Genomic DNA, 16,013 nt, shown 5'->3' on the forward strand with positions numbered 1-16,013 from the left:
AATTCTGATTGTGCTTTAAAAAAAATCTCAACACTAAGGAAAAGAAATAAAATAATTGCACAGGAACCGGGCACCCCACAACCTATATCCAGAGGAGGGACGTCAAGTCTGTTCAAATGAGAAACTGTTCCTGGGTAGCCAACACTCCAGACTCAAGCTAGGACTGCAAGACTGAGCACCTTAAATACTTTACTTGGCCATTTGATTGATTAGGATTAAGTTCTTCATATTAATTAGATGTTATTTGGCCCTTCCCACAGGGAGTCTTCCGAAGCTTTTAGCGGTGGATAAGGGGTGCGGGTTCATGTGACCGGCATCTCCCCTGGCTCCTGGTCCCAATAATGATCAGAAGTGATGCTGGTGCTGTTCCAGAGCTCAGGTGTAAAACACCCTGTAGAAAGCAGGAACCGAACGACACAATTACAGGGGTTTGTTTCTTTCCGATTGCCTATATGCACAAGTTCGGTTACAACTTGAAGGGGTTCATTCCTCCCAAACTCTTCTTTTCCCCTCTGTACAGAAAGGCAGCCGCCCTTGCCCGAAGCCGGCTGGGCACACGGATGTCCTGCCGTCGTGACTCCACAGGCTCACTGCTGCCAACACAAATAATGTCCTTTGCCCTCTTCCAGTGTGTCCCCTTCAGCTTTTTATCGTAACATGAAAAACAGCAGAGGAACCATCGAGGTACCAGCTCTGAACCTTTCATGCTACAAAACCGGAGTGGGATTTTCAGTCAGACGTCTCCATCAGTCCAAAGGACACCGCAGAGGGACCAGCCGCAGATCAATGGGGTTCTCTCTCCAGCCCAGCCCTGCTCAGGGCCGCTGGGAAAGCTCACCACTGCAGACAAAAACGCTCCTTGTTCACCCTACACCAGGGAACTCATATATCTTTTTTTTACCTTCTTATCCAAAAGAAAGTGACCCACATGGAATGAATAGATTTTTTCAAATTTGCTTAAAGGCCCAATTCCAGTAAATGTAATTCAGACGAGCTTTAAAAAACCCTGCCCCATTCCATAAGCAGCTCAGAGAGACAAGCACTGCTCAAACTGAGTACTGAAGCAGGAATCCGGCCTTTTGCATTTGATGTGGTCTTGTTGAAGGTCCATCGATGCTCTTTTTATCCACTGCCAACTGCAGGACACAATTCAGTCCTTATCCAACGGATGCACTGAAGCAAAATTTTTCATTTCTATGGAAACATCAATTAAAAGTAATAGGAGAAGTTTTTCTCCACCAGTAATTCCTGTGGTACACAGTCTGCCTCTGCAGGAGGTGTACGTACAAGGAGCTGCCCGATGGAACACAGGCTGTCCATTTCCTTTGCCTTTGGTGCCACTAAAGGCAACTCGTGTCTGGCAACACACGAGCCACGTTCTGACCTCTCACATGCCAGTGTCAGTTGGGGATAGTCATTTCAATGCTGAAATAAACCCAGTATGAGGAAGGGCGGTGCCCAGTGCTGCATATTGGAGTTTCTTGGGGCCTCTCTCGCCACAGATGCTCTGGAGGGTCACATAAATCTCTCTCTGAATACAGAGCATCCAATGACTCTGACGCACATCGTATCCATGCACCCACCCATATTGTGTTCCCCCTCCTCCCTAGACACCAAAAGAGAAATATTCTGCTTTCCAAGGAGGGTCACAAGTCCCTAGCTCTGCCCCAAACTCTCTCCTGAGACAGGGGATTGATGCTGAGCCCACCCAGCACCTCCATTCACTGTTCTGACCCTTGCAGAAAGAGGTCTCTTGAGAGCAGGTGGTTCTCCAGGTCCATCCACCTCTGCAGGATGGCCCGAGGGGCTCTGGAGAACAAGAGCAGCTTCTCTGCTCCATTGCTCTGCCCCTGCTCCCCCCTCGCCCGCCCTGGGCTGCGCCTGCCCGCTGCCGCAGGCACTCACATCTATGCCGTCCTTGCCAGATGGTCCAGGGGGTCCTGGTGGTCCAGGAGGGCCTTGTGGTCCTATTCTCTGAAAGAATTGGGAGAGAGAGAGAGAGAGAGAGAGAGGAGTTTATTTTTTGCATCAGAAGTAACACATGGGCTAAATCAGAAAGCAATGGCCAAGTCCCACAGCTCAACCCTAAACCTGCATTAATTCTCCATCCCTCAGGTCCCCAGCATCCTGGGTGGGCTCAGGAGCCCAGGACTGGTGCCCGGCTCTTCAGAAAACCCTTTGGACTCAGCACATCCTCAGCTCGGTTAACTGCTGGCTTACGCTGGGAACCAGAGCTGGTCGCTGGGCAGCAAACAGGGTTGGTAGGAAGGGTTTCTCCCTGCCTACAGGCACATTTCATCTTGGGCAGAGGAGGAAATGCAAAGCCCGCGGAAAATAGGTGCCACGTACTTGGCATTAAAAATGAATTCATAGTCCCAGCCTGACAGGTGATGGAAGAGCCAGGCAGCCACCGTTAGAGAAGGAGAAAGGGAAAACCTCCTCTCTGAGTGGGATGCTGTTTGAAAATTGGAGATTTTGGAGGAGGTCTGAGGTGGGGGGAAGGAAAGAAAGGTCCCATAAATGACTTCTGTATGGAGAGGGCTCCGGAGAGCAACTTGCAGTAGCTTTAGCAAACAAAGGTTCCATTGTAGAAGCAGCTCCGCTCGCAGCAGACGAGGGCAGCTCTGAATTCCCAAGGCAGACTGCAAAAATTCCTCCCTCACCGAGGAGTTCCTTCCCCAGGCAACAATATTAACACATACAGGGAAGTTTAATATAATTTCAAGTCTGAGGTGAACAAGGGTTAAATATGCTATAAATGTAAAATTTGAAAACTGATTGAGGGAAGGAGAAATTCTGATTCAGATGAAGACCCAGATCAGATCAGTCTCATTGGCATAACCTATTAATTTACTGTAAAAGAAAACTCTCTCTTATCAACAGGTCTCCCCTTTCCCAAGGCTTTATCACTCCCAACTGCACTCCTGAATGGGAAGACAATACTCTTACAGAAAGCACAAAGCAGCAGGACACGATCTGAAAGCCTCCCCACACAGGCACAACCCAGATGTGCTTTCTGGACACTCTGTACAGCAGCACAAGCAACACACACGTTTTTAATGAACTTTAGACTCTCATAACCTATTGCCACATTTCACCCTGCAGCTATCACACACACAGATCACTATCATCTTTTTCCCCTTATAGACTTTTTTTCTTGGGCATAAGAGATAAATGAGGCTTCTTACCTGCGCTGATGCTGCGGCTAACAGCTGACAGAGGAAGAAAAGCCCAAGAGCAGAGAACCCAGCCATGGTGCCCAGGATCTGCCTCTCCTTCCTCCCGGGCAGCTAAACGGCTTCTCCTCCAGGGTCCAGCAGATCCCTCCTCCTCCTCCCGGGTCTCAGTTTACACGGGAGAGGCTCCTCGCCTCCAGATAAACCGGTGGCTCCAGCCGGAGGGGCTGAGCTGGGGGCACAGGCACGAGGGGCTGAGCTGGGAGGAGAGAGGAGGTTGGGGAAGGAGGTGGGAGGAGGAGGGGGAGCAGCAGTTGGTCGGGAGGAGAAGCTCTCATTCATGTCCCACAACCAGGCACGGAGCCCGGGGAATGGCCAGGGAGCCCAGGGAAGGGCTGGACCTGCTGACAGACCCCAGGAGCAAAACTCAGCTGCTCCAGCTGGAGGTACAAAGATGTTCTTAGGTCTCACCTGGACCATTTCTCAAAGCCCATCACCGCCTCAGCGCTGGGCAGATAAAAAGCAACACAGAGCGAGAGTTACTCCGTGCCTGAGGCTTCCTAACTTCACTGGAGAATTTAATATACCTGTAATGAGTGCAAGATGCACTAGAGAGAAACGCACTGACTGCTCTGCAGGATGGTTTATTAGCTCTGGCGGTATATTCACATCTTGGTTGTTTTTTGTTTTGTTTTGCTTTTTTATTTATTTTTTATTTTCAATTTTTTTAGGGAAACTTAAAGAATGCCAGCTGATTTCCTGAGACAGTGATGAATCCTGACCAGAGAAGAGATGATCACTGACAGATAAAAGGAGGAAGAAAAAAAGGAGAAACATTCTCAGAGGCACAAAAACAAACAAACAAAAAAAACAAAAACAAAAACAAAACCAAGGAAGAACTGCCTTGGAAATATTTGCAAGGAAGGAACAGGATGACAGTTCCCAGCTAGGTGATGGCAAACAGCAATACATTCACAAAGATGTACCTCCTGCAAACAGCTTCATGCTTCCCTTTATCGATTCCATCCAAAGCAGGGCTTGGAAGCAGAGAGGAACAGAGGAAAGATTCATTAGGACTGAAATGATAGAGCTCATTTGGGTAGCAAGAGAGCAGAAGTGCAAAAAACAAAGCTTAAGAAATGAAAATACCTGAAAATACCAGGTTTCAGGCTGGCATCCTTAGGGCAGGAGGTTTATTCGAGCACACAGCGTGTGCCTGGCCAGCTCCCCAGCTGCCAACGTTCCACCAACCTTGCCCGAGCGATAACGGGCTCAAAGATTTACTAAGTTCCTACAAGCTTTTGTGGAACAGGCAGCTGGGGACTGTAATGGCTTTAGATGGCTTCAAAGGAATGGAATGCTTTAATAGCCACCAGCCCCGCAGAGGGAGAGCAGCACGGGCGCACGATCTGCTTCGCACCGAGCCTGTACCTCCTGCTTCGCACCGAGGCCAACTGATGGCGAGAGAGAAGGCAAAGGAGATCCAAATTTCTTGGCTACACATTGCTCGTAGCAAGCCAGGGCTGGGAGGGCGGCTGCACGCTGAGCCTGCGGGGGAACAGCAAGAGAAGAGCCCTGGGAGGGTTCACCTTCCAGCCCACCCCACAACCAGGAGGGGGACCGGTCCTACTGGAACACTTCAGAGCACACCATTAAGCAAGAAGCATGTTGGGGGGTGTCTTTTCCCAACAGACAAATCACTGGCTGCATTTTGCTGAGGGGGAGGAAGACTGAGCATCATCTCCACGTGGAGCAAGCAGCAGGTTTATCTCAAGGTGAGCCCCCCAGACCTCTGCTTGGGAACATCAGGCAGCCCCGTCCACCCGCTCCTGGAGGTGCCCAAGCAATAGCAGATAGCTACAGGGTGGGTGTGGTGGACAGATGTATGGTCACATCCTGCCCTCAAAGACTGAAAAAAAAATTAGTGGAAACTGGTATGCATTAAAGTCATGCTTTAATAGGTGGGCAACATCCTGTGAACTCACTGCAAACACCTACAGCCAAAACTCCAAACCTGATCGTGATAGGGAAGGGTTGGTTTGAGCACTCCAGACTAGGGCTCACAGTGATATCTCAATAAACACACAAAAACAAACCACACATCACCGTAGCAAGATTTATGATCTATGCCCCAACTGAGCACAAATTCACAATGAAAACTTCATTAAATAAGAAAATTACTATAAATCTGTACAAAAGCCACAATTAACAATTTCTTATCAATCTTTTATGAAAGAATTTTCACTTGGCATCTTCAAGTATTTATATCTGTAGTTAAGTGTATTCTTACTGGCTATTTAACTCTGTCCATAAGAAAAAAGAAAAAGTATTTTAAAAACATTAAAGCATTTCTCCAGCAATGTGTGTGACCACGAACATCAGATGTTAAGCTTGCTGACTTTTATTCCCGCACACACGTACGAGGTGTGCTGGATAAGGACCTACAGTCTGGGAAAGCAAGTCACCAACCCAATTCCTTGAAAGACGAAGCTTCTTCAGAGCTGTAGCAGAGAGAGGAAAACCATTACCATTGCACAGGAAACCGCATCTGCTCTCTGTCAGGGCAGGCAAGCCTCTAGCCATCCCCTACACAAACCAAACAGCACCAGAAAACCCCCAAACTGAACAAACAATCTGAGCAAACAGCACGTCCCAGACCTTCTGGCTGTTGGAAATGGTTTCCTCTGCTTCACGGAACAGATCCTCTGTTGTGCATCTCTAGGAGTCAAAGTGCCAAATTGTTTAGTGCTCTTTCAGCCTCGAACAGTTTGTGAGTCAGGCAGAATCACTAAGGGGGGGTCAGGAACATGGAGGCAGGCAAATAGCTGGCAAGGTCTGAAAGTAAATTCTTGAGGGATGTAAATAAATGAACCAGACAAGCGTACCCCCTCCAATTACGGTTTCAATGAACTGCCCCACAAAGCCCAGGGGTTCCAGACATGCTGCACTCCCGCGTGCTCCCGCTGTCTGATGCGCTGCTCATTCATGGTACAAGTGGGTCAATCCTGACACGTTTGACTTCATGCAATGTGCCTGCAGAAAAGAGAGCCCAGGGGCCACTGCAGATTAATGGCAAAGTCTGAAAAGATGCAATGACAAGTATTTGTTCTATTTTGGCAATCGAGGAAGGAAGGCTTTTGAACCAGTAGTGGACATAAATATCTGTGGAAGACTTATCAAGGCTCTGAAGGTGGTGGAAAAACCCAGGGAAGAGCAGCTCCAGACAGCTTTATGCAAAGGCTGAAGGCTTTTCCTCTTCGAAACTAGCAGACAAGTCATATTCTCAATTCTAAGCAGCACTGCAAAGCAACTTCTGCTGGGGATAAAAGAACAAATTACTCAGCACTGTGCACCCTAGAGAACAGTATCTGTACATGAAGGTCAGAGATACCTTCTGAGTATACATGTTATCCCAGTTTAAAGTCAAACCTACCTTCTATAGAGGAGGAGAGGCAACTACACTCTTACACAATGTGAAATGCACAGACTCATCTCTTTTGGGCAAATGCCACAAAAATAATGATTTATGCCCTCGGAAGCAGCCACACAGCACCTCTGCCAGGAATAAATCTCCTGGGAAGGTACAGCCTTTCCAAACAAAAAACAGAAGTTACATAGTGATAGAAAGGCCTGGCAAATTAATTCATACTGTCTTACACTGGAAATCATGTGTTTAATAAATACCCGACTAGTTCAAACAAGGAAACAGATTCGTTTTCCTCTTCCTTTAAGGGACACACCAGAACCAAAGCAAAGTGCAAAAATCCCTGTTACTCCAGGATAGTCCAGAACATCAGATAAAAAAGGACCAGGACACAGCCTGTCCATGAAGAGTTTTCAGGGTAACTAAGGGTTGGATCTCAGTGGAGTTACTACAGATGATTAAAAAAGGGTGGAAGGGTGAAAGTCAGACAGGGGCTAGCCTGGATCAGCCCAAAGGGAGTTTGTTCTTCCGTGTACTTCTGCAATCCAAAGCCCTAAAGCTGGCTCCGGGCAGTTCGGGCAGTGCCAGCTCCGCTTGCTCGGGTGCTTGCCGTGCTCTCACTCTGCTGCTACCTGCATGTCACCAGGTTCTGCTGCCGGCTCCGAGCTTTCAGGTTTTGGTGTTGCAACCTCAGCGCTGTCTTCTTCAGGACGAGTGGATGCCGTGCTCTGCTCAAGACTCTCTGGAACTTCCTTCTTGCCTGGGACTTCTGCTTGCCCTTCCTCACTTGCATTTTCTGCCTTTTTACGCTGTTCTACCCCCTCTACCTCCCTTTCACCTCCCAGAGGCATGCTGTTGCAGTGGTGCTGATCCCTCTTGGCTGTCACTTGATCTCCACTTGACTCCAAGCCATCACTTACTGGAGAAGTCCAGCGAGTCTCAGGGAGCCTGGAACCACCCGGGGGTCTCACAGCCCCACCGTTCACATCCCCACCACCCTTCTCACTTGGCATTTCCACAGCTGCGTTTTTCTCACTGACATTTTCAGCCTCAGTGTTTGCAGCGGATGAATTTACCTTAGCGCTAGAGGCAGAGTGCCCCATGTTCAGGTTTATGGCCAAGTTGTATGTTTTGCTTCTCGATGTTCTTTTATCAACTTTCCTCCGTTTTACAGCTGCATCAGCAGTCTCTGGCACTGCTGAGTCTTTGGTGCTTGCATCGTCTTCTTTTGATGTTTCCTGGTCCTCTTCTGGTTTTAAGAGCGGAACCGACGAGGGGATTTCTGCATCAATTGCACATTCTCCCAGATTACGGGAAATGTTTTCAATATCAGTAGGGCTTTTCAATGGTCCACTCTTCTTAGCATCTGCCATATTTGCATCCAGTTTTCTCTTCTTGCTCTCCTTTGTGCAATCATTCTCTGCCGTACCCTGCGCTTCTTCAGTCTCACTGTTTACATCCTTCTCCTGATGGGTAGATGAAACCTCTTTCTCCTCTTCATCATCCCCTCCCTTCGAAACGCCATCCCCGTCCCCTCCCTTCGAAACGCCATCCCCGTCCCCTCCCTTTGAAACGCCATCCCCGTCCCCTCCCTTCGAAACGCCGTCACTTAACTTCTCTTTTACATTTTCATCATTCACTTTAGGCTGGAGGTCTGCAGCACCTCCACCTTTCTCTTCCTCCTCTACAGACTGGTTCTGCTCCTTTTCCACAGAACCATCACATTTTGTACCAGGAGTTTCCTCTTTATCTTCAGCCTTTTGGTGCAGCTGCGACGTGGCAGAGCAGGGTTTGTACTTCAAGAGTTTGTCCTGTGGTCCCCATACGAAGCCGCCTCGAGGTTTGAAGTGTTGCCAAGCATAGTGGACCAGTTCTCTTCTCTTCTGTTTGCTTCTGATGGTGAACAGGAAGTAATCCAAGGCACTTCTCTTGACATTTGGTAACGTCTCCTTCACCAGAGTTTCCGTTAGGAAAAACTTGACCAAGTGCACTTGATAGTGTTCATATCCCATCTCCCCCAGGCACTTCAGGATGCGTGTAATCCGCAAATTGTTGTGACTGTACCTGAAATAAACAGACCAGTGAAGTTGTTAAGTGTGTCTTACAAGCTTGAAGTCCCAACAAACCCCCAGGGTACCTGCAGAATGTTTTGTGCATATTGACTGTGATTTGTTAAAGGCTATTTGACAATCCACATGGGAGTACAGGTGGGCTTTAAAGAACCTACTGCTGCTGTCTGCCTTTAGCAGCACCTTCCTAGCCCTTCTTGGACTGCTTGGATTAATCATCTCAGCTGCCTGGAAAAGTTGTAGCTTTCTGCATCACCCCCCAGTAGAGAACAGCCGCCCCACTGGGTCAGACACACAGGTCCATGCAGCCCAACACCCTGTCCCTGGCAGCGACCCTGCAGGGTAAGTCTGGAGAAAAGTGTAAGAACACAGGCATGGAAGGATGCTGCCAGAAATTCATGACTTGGGATTTAAGCTTGACAGAGGGATTTTTTTGGTAGTTTTTTTTTTTTTTTTTAACTTGACAGTCTTAAGTTGGTTTTTTTTCTTTTGTGAGTCCACCCAGTCCCTTTAGGATCCCTTGTTGATCTCATTAAGGGTTCTAGAATATGAAGGGTCATTACTATCTCTATGATAAGACCTGCAGTAATATAAAAAACATTAACATCAATCTGCAAGCACTTTTTGACAAAGGATTCAAGAATCAGGGAAGCATATGGAAACACTCCTATTTGTAGTTTAACAGTATGCTACAAGGGAATTTGGCTACTTGTGAAGATGTTTCAGTGATCCCAGCTTAAAATATGTCTTTAAACACAAGCTCTGCTAGAGCAAATAACATCTCCAAGTCTACATTTCATACTTTAGGAGACCAACATGAAGAATGCCTGCTGTTAACAGCTGTACCAGATACAAAAGAAAACCAATCTCAGCTGGCTCACTATTATACTTGTCACTTATTAAAGTGACAGAGTGTGATGACCCACAGTCAGAGGCTGAGCCAAACTAAAAGCACTTTATCTAGCTAACCTTCTTATCAACAAAAGCCTCCGCTCCTCAAGGGCTGAGGATTTTCTTGACTTGGACTCTTTTTTATTTCTCCAAGTGTCTGGCTGTAGGAAATGAGCAGCAGCGTAAGCAGAGACTCACCAGTTCAAGTTCTGAAATCGCTCAGCCCAGTTCTCTGCTCTCTTCAGCTCCCCAGTCTCCTCGTTGATCAGAATGATCCCATAAAATCTCAGCATGAGCTGATAAGCACGTATAAACCTTTGCATAACTTCCTTGGACTTCTTAAAGGCCTGAAAACCAGACGGACCAGTAAGAACAAGGTGGAACTCCCTAATGACCTGCACCAGTGGCAGTGGCACCTGGATTATCTCACCAAGCGTTTCATCTGCTGCTGCGGCTGCCGGCAGACAGAAGACACACCAATGCCCAACAGGGCTTGAGTGAGCTCCGTTCACTCTGCGGCCTCAACGAAGTAATTTTAAAAAACCTCAACTTCAAAAATAAGGCATTTAGGGAAAATCCTATCATCCTTCAGATCTCAAAAAAAAAAAGCTTTAAATACCTGGATTTCTTGACAGGTGAGTGGTTTGGCACGCCAGTTCATCCCACGTTCGCGTAAAGGGAACAGCCTGAAGGGAAAGAAATTTTCAGCCCAGATGAGCAAAGATGACATCCAACCCAGGGTACTCATTTCGTTAAAACTAAAAAAAGATTCCAACAATTGTGATACTATGGGCATCTCTTAAAGAGCTCACCTCATGGACATAGCAGGAGTTTACGATGTGCCTGACACATCCCTCCCACAACAGCAGTGTCTGCATCAGTGATAACACGCTTTGCTTATCTGGATCTCTCCCTGCCCTAACGCTCTGTTCTGCAGTGCGCTGTACGAACAAGGAGGACTGACATCTATTGCCACCGCTGCACTGGAAACCCGTGTGTTCAGGATTTCCCCTGCATTGTTTCCAGAACAATATAACTTAATAAAAATAAAGTAGACGCAAGTTTCACTCAGGAGTGATTCTGAGCCTTTTGGGAAGCTGAATGCAGGAGCACGGATGCAACGGACTCTTAGAAGAGGCACAGCTAAAGAGAAGCACTATGGTAATGCAGACAGCTTACCACTGTATGTAAGAATGGTTTTCTTCCAGAATTTCATAGTTGTCCCACCAAGATTCAAGCAGATCTTCAATATGCAAACCTGAAAAGGAAAAAAAAAATCAGGCAAGAAGGAATGACACCAAATAACAATTAAAGTTAACCAGTCGCCCAAGGTGGCTCATTATCCAGAGCCAGGAGTTCACATACAGGCATTAGCTTCTCTAACTAGACAAACATCCTGGTAAGCCAGAAAAAAACCTGTAGCTTTCTACCACCAAACAGAAAATTGAGGAACATACAGCAGGAACAAGGACATTTTAAAACAGAAATTCTTGGTGTTTTTTTTTTTTTGTTTGGGGTTTTGTTTTTGTTTTTTTTTTTTTTTTTTTTTAAATAATTGTCCCACATGGATCAAGTGATTCTTTCACCAATTAAAACAGCTGCAGCCAAGTTGTATCAAACAGTCATCACACAAGGTACTCACCCTGGGGCAAGAAACAAATCTCATTTTTATAAAAGCTTAAGTTCCACATCTCTTCTTCCTCCTCATTTTCTGATTCTATCAAACCCTGGAGATCAAGATATCAACAAACAGCAAGGTTTTAAAAGGCAGTATTCACTTCATCACTTCTCCTTGCTTTCCCTCATGTTTCCTAAACATTTCAAGACAAATCCTAAAAAACGCGTTTTGGGAAGCAACAGCTTGTTTCTGATGCACCCACACCATCATCCCTTCCCCCTCCCAAATGAATCCTTTAACAGTTCTGAGCCCGTCGATGTAAAGACAAAAGGGTCCTCTCAAATCTAGGAAGTGTTGAGGAAGAGCCACAGGAGTATCTGCACCGTCATTTCGCCCATACCGGGTAATGTCGTCTGTATCTCTGCAAGTCTTTCGCTGCATTCCAGTTGCGCCCTCCTGAGAACTAGAGAAGAGACACACATCAGGGATCTAGAATAAAGTTTTATCCTGAAAAAAAAAAAAAAAAATCCCCTGCCTGTCGCTCTCCTGTGCCCTCCGCTCTGTACTGCCAGCCCCCCAAAAACCAGCCAGTTTGTTACTGCAGTTGCTTGGACCAAGAGAAGTTCACAGCATCTGCTTTAACTAAAACATTTCTTTTTCTTTCTAGTCTGATTAATCAAGGTCTTCATGCTTTATCCTCCATCCCAGCTGGGTTTTCCTACAGAATGGTCAGAAGTAGCTGGAAATCCCAAATAGTCAAATTAATTTTCTTCCCTAACAAGAAGGAAAGCAAGACAACTCTCTCTCAAGTCTCTCTCTGAGTCACTGTATACCCCGGTCAATATAGAGATCAGACATTTAAAACTGTAGAATTCAAGATGCAGAAATATCCCTTAAATTCAGGATTCTCATCTCCTGCAGACATTATTAAAATAAAAGTTTTCTTCATCTCAAGAGCAGCCTTGCTGACTTGGCATCGTGCTGATCTAGACAGTGGACAATAAGAGAGCCACGTGGTCACAGCAGATGTTTGTTTGACTTCTGTTCAAATCATCATCACTGTTCATCTCTCCAAGAAAGCAAACTTTATGTCAAGCCTACCTGAAAACTCCTGTGAGACAGCGGTGATGAATTTGATCTTGGCTCCTACAAATAAAAGGCATTTAGTTGGAAACATTTTGAAACCAAACTTCACCAATAAAATTAAAAAAAAATACACAAAATGAGAATACCCACAGCAGCCACTCACATGATCCCTATCAGTTGCCAAGTGACAGATTGACCTAGTTACAGCTGAATTCACTTCATTTTACTCATAATTCAAATTGCTCTAGAGAAAAACCTGTGGTGCCCCATCCACCCGGCAACTGGGTGTCAGGTTCATTCCCAATGGAGCATTCAGACAGAAAGAAAAAGGAAATGCTCTCCCAAGTTATTTTTTTAACTTCATTTGATACTTCTTAATCTAATCTACAGAGAGAAATAATAAATAAAAAAAAAAAACCAAAATCACTTTCTAGTGACACTGACCACTGGTTTGTTAATCAAGGCAAGACCTAGATGAGATTTGGTAACACCTTCTTGTAACGGTCATCCATTGTTGATTGTTAATGCTTAAAATTTATGAAGCATGCACAGCATTTGGGAGATCCAACCTTTATCCATAGAGGGAAGTCCTCTATGCAGAATTTTTAAAATTACATTTAAAAAATACATTGCAACACATTTCCATTTTAGCCATGACAACACAGACCAAAACAGGCGGCAGAACTTCCCACAGCCCATGGCCCACGCAGCATTAGGGATCCAAGCGCTGGTGTCCATCCCCGGAATCTACCCAGACTGCAGCACGCACGCAGCTGTGAAAAGCTCTGCTACACAGCTAACACTGGGAAAAAAGTAAGTGGCTGTGAATACAAGACGAAGAAATACGTTCAGCCAGAAGAGATCAATGTTATTCTTCTGTTCAAGATGTAAGCAGAGACTGGGATTCAGCACTTTGAAATTCTTCGATGCTTTAACTGTAACTTCTGAACTCTAAGGATGAAATTCTGATACACGTAGAATTAATGAAAATTTTGTTCCCAGTTACAGAACAATCAATTTCCAGATATTCTTTACACTTGGGGTTCTAAAAGAACATCCTTTAACACAGTCAGCTGGGACGGACTAACAGCAGACTGGCTCCCATTTTGAAACAGAACTGGTTTGTGGAGAGTAAGCGTAGAGGCAGATGCGATGCCACGGTGCTGCAAGGCTTGTCTAGAAACAAAACACCCCCAGGAGAAAGGCGTTAGAGAGGACAAGATGGGGAAGCAAAGGGAGCAAAAGTCAGCCCTCCCTCCAAGTTCCTGGGTTTCTATAAACTTCTGCTTAAGCCACACAAAACCAAACTTCCCTTTCTTTCCAGGCTAGAAAAACAAACTAAACTGCAAGACTGAAACTTGCATGTACAAACCAAACCCCTTATTTCTCCCAACACCGACAGTTCAAGTGGGTTTCTCCCTCCAAACCTGCACCGCATCGGTCAGAACGTGCATCGCTGTGCAAAGAGCACGAGGAAAGCAGAGAGGGCAACACAAAGAAAGAGACAACAAAATCCTAGAAGAGCGATCGAAACCTTTTGTGGATGAAGAGTTCGGAGAAGGCAGAACTACAGGGCTTGTGATTAAAACACGGCTTTGAGAATCTGAACCCCATGAGCTACAGTGGAGGTTTTAAAATGAGCACAAACCTCGAGATTTTCAATGATTGCTCACAGAAGCTAAAAGCACCAAAATGCAAAAGAGGGGAGAAGATACACCTGCAGGAATTTCAGACCCCGAATATGGAGTATTTGCAGAGACACAAGTGGAATGCAGAGATAAAAGCAGAATTTTAAGTTGGTTTTGAAAGTGCATAGGGAAAATAATAATAAAAAACTCTAACCTCAGTATTGAATAAAAACATTAGCAGCTTCAGCCATAAAGTATACCATCTAGGCTGAGGGGAGAAGAATGAGAATTAGTGTAATATAAGCAGAAGTAGGAACTAGTTCTGAATACTGATTCATGCCTTCTGCAGCTTGTAAATGCATAAATGGAGAGCAGAAGATTTCCTGTTTATTTCTGTATTCATTCTCACTGCCTTCAAACATTTTTCCAGGCACTGTTGGTCAGAGTCCCACATTCATCACTGAAGGAAGAACTCCTCCTTAAAGATGCTGAACAATAACCCAGTGGCCCTGAGTCTCAAGGACAACGTCCTCCCTTGGAAGGCAAAGCGTGAAAACACTCGCTGGAGTGAAAAACTGGTCCTTGCTTTTACAGTTGTCACAATCCAGAAGTTGCTCTAAGGAAAAAAAAAACCCACCTGAAGAATAAACACATTCTAAATTAATAATAAAAATGTTCTAGAGGCATTAAAACTCCTGAACAAAACCAGAACTCCAGCCATATACAAAAGAAAATTGACAGTATGCCCTGAAACAATGCAAAACACTTGAAAGGAAGCCCTGCCTCTGAAGTATGACAGCGACTCTGCCTAAAATACCTGTGTGCCTTCCCCGCAGACCTACCTGCACAGCTAAGGCTGCCCACAGTCCCTGCAGGAAACTCCAGGAAGGCGCAGAGATGTGCAGCAGCATGTCCCTCTGCTCTATTTAAACTTGATTTTGTATAGAGTGGGTGTTTTTAGAGGAAATCACGAGTGTTTGGAATACTATGTTGCACAGATTTTTTTTTAAAGGGAGGTTATTTTAATGTCCTAATGTGTATTTAAAAAAATAAAGTTTAATATTAAACTCTTTTTAAAAGTGTATTAGTTGGAAAGCTTTATCTACCTATTTATATTCTAATAATACAGATGAGTCGCTGAAGTGAAACTCAAGCGAAGGATTAGTTTCCATTTCCCCGAAAAGGGAGGAGTTAAGTTGCAGTGTGTTTTGACTGACCCAGGAAATACTGAAAAAGAGAGAGACACAGTTTTGCACCAGCCAAAGCAATGCTGTAGAAGAAATGACTGACACTCACTGTCAAACACATTGATGCTAAAGACAGGAACCTCAGGCAAGACTAACAAGCTCCTTTTATTTCCAATCAATGTTATTTTAATAAAACAAATGTTGTATTAAACAACAAATATGTTGACATTTTGCAGCACTACCTCATTAATTAGAGCTGTTTTTTAAAACATCAGTGGGTTTTTTTTTGTTTTGTTTTCTGAGTTGCTCTAAGTATGCTCCCTAGGGGAAAAAAAAAAAGTCTAAAAGAAATAAAGTTACAGCTTATTTTTAAAAGTGAGCAGATGTTACGTGATGGCTTTTTATTGATGGCACAACAGAGCATATGAAAGGCCACCATACAAAGATGAGGATACCAACAAAAAACTTTAAAAACAAGGAGTTACTGAAGAATATCAACGTCAACAGCGTTAAATCCAGCAGCCACCAGAATGCTGTGAACTGGCAGGTGCCGCACAGAAACCAGAACTTGTATTTATGGGATAAAGGATTCAGATCACAGGGAATGGTGGGGGGGAAAACAAATATTAAACCCCAGCTCCTGGCAGTCTAACGGAACTTATGGGGTCATAAAGTCCCCGCACACCTCTGCCAGCCCCAGAGCTCATTTCTGACTCCTCTCTTTTAAGATTTGCTTCCTCAAGATGAGAGCAAAACGAGATGCTGGCGATCGCTGCCAGGACACCGAACCCTTTGGCTTCCCGCAAGGATTTTAATCTGTTCCAGGGAACCAGGACAGCGGGGAAAGCGCCCGGAGGCACCGACAGGACAGCCTCCAGGGCTCCGGTACCTCTCCCGGTACCGCTGCGGCTCCCGGACACCTCCCGGCCCCTCC

At 45.4% G+C, this 16,013-nt stretch overlaps 2 protein-coding genes across 2 annotated transcripts in view; both read right to left on the reverse strand.

The window, feature by feature from the left end:
- The window catches only part of COL9A3 (collagen, type IX, alpha 3), a 38,284-nt gene extending 32,121 nt beyond the window's left edge, over nt 1-6,163 (reverse strand). Inside the window, exons 1-3 of the mRNA XM_010075865.1 lie at nt 6,116-6,163; nt 4,608-4,724; nt 1,906-1,974 (exon numbers count right to left, since the gene is read on the reverse strand). Of these exons, the coding sequence (XP_010074167.1) occupies nt 1,906-1,974; nt 4,608-4,724; nt 6,116-6,163 (234 nt within the window). The remainder of the gene's footprint in view (nt 1-1,905; nt 1,975-4,607; nt 4,725-6,115) is intronic.
- Nucleotides 6,164-7,217: 1,054 nt separating this feature from the next.
- OGFR (opioid growth factor receptor) lies at nt 7,218-11,641 on the reverse strand (the record flags this gene model as incomplete). Its single annotated transcript, XM_010075866.1, has 7 exons — nt 7,218-8,095; nt 8,177-8,664; nt 9,759-9,907; nt 10,180-10,246; nt 10,740-10,818; nt 11,203-11,287; nt 11,579-11,641. Coding segments are annotated over 7 exons (1,809 nt in total), but the record flags the coding sequence as incomplete, so codon positions are not given.
- Nucleotides 11,642-16,013: the final 4,372 nt, after the last annotated feature.

Source organism: Pterocles gutturalis, unplaced genomic scaffold, assembly GCF_000699245.1.
Source record: "Pterocles gutturalis isolate BGI_N339 unplaced genomic scaffold, ASM69924v1 scaffold2093, whole genome shotgun sequence".
In the NCBI taxonomy this organism is placed as follows: domain Eukaryota; kingdom Metazoa; phylum Chordata; class Aves; order Pterocliformes; family Pteroclidae; genus Pterocles; species Pterocles gutturalis.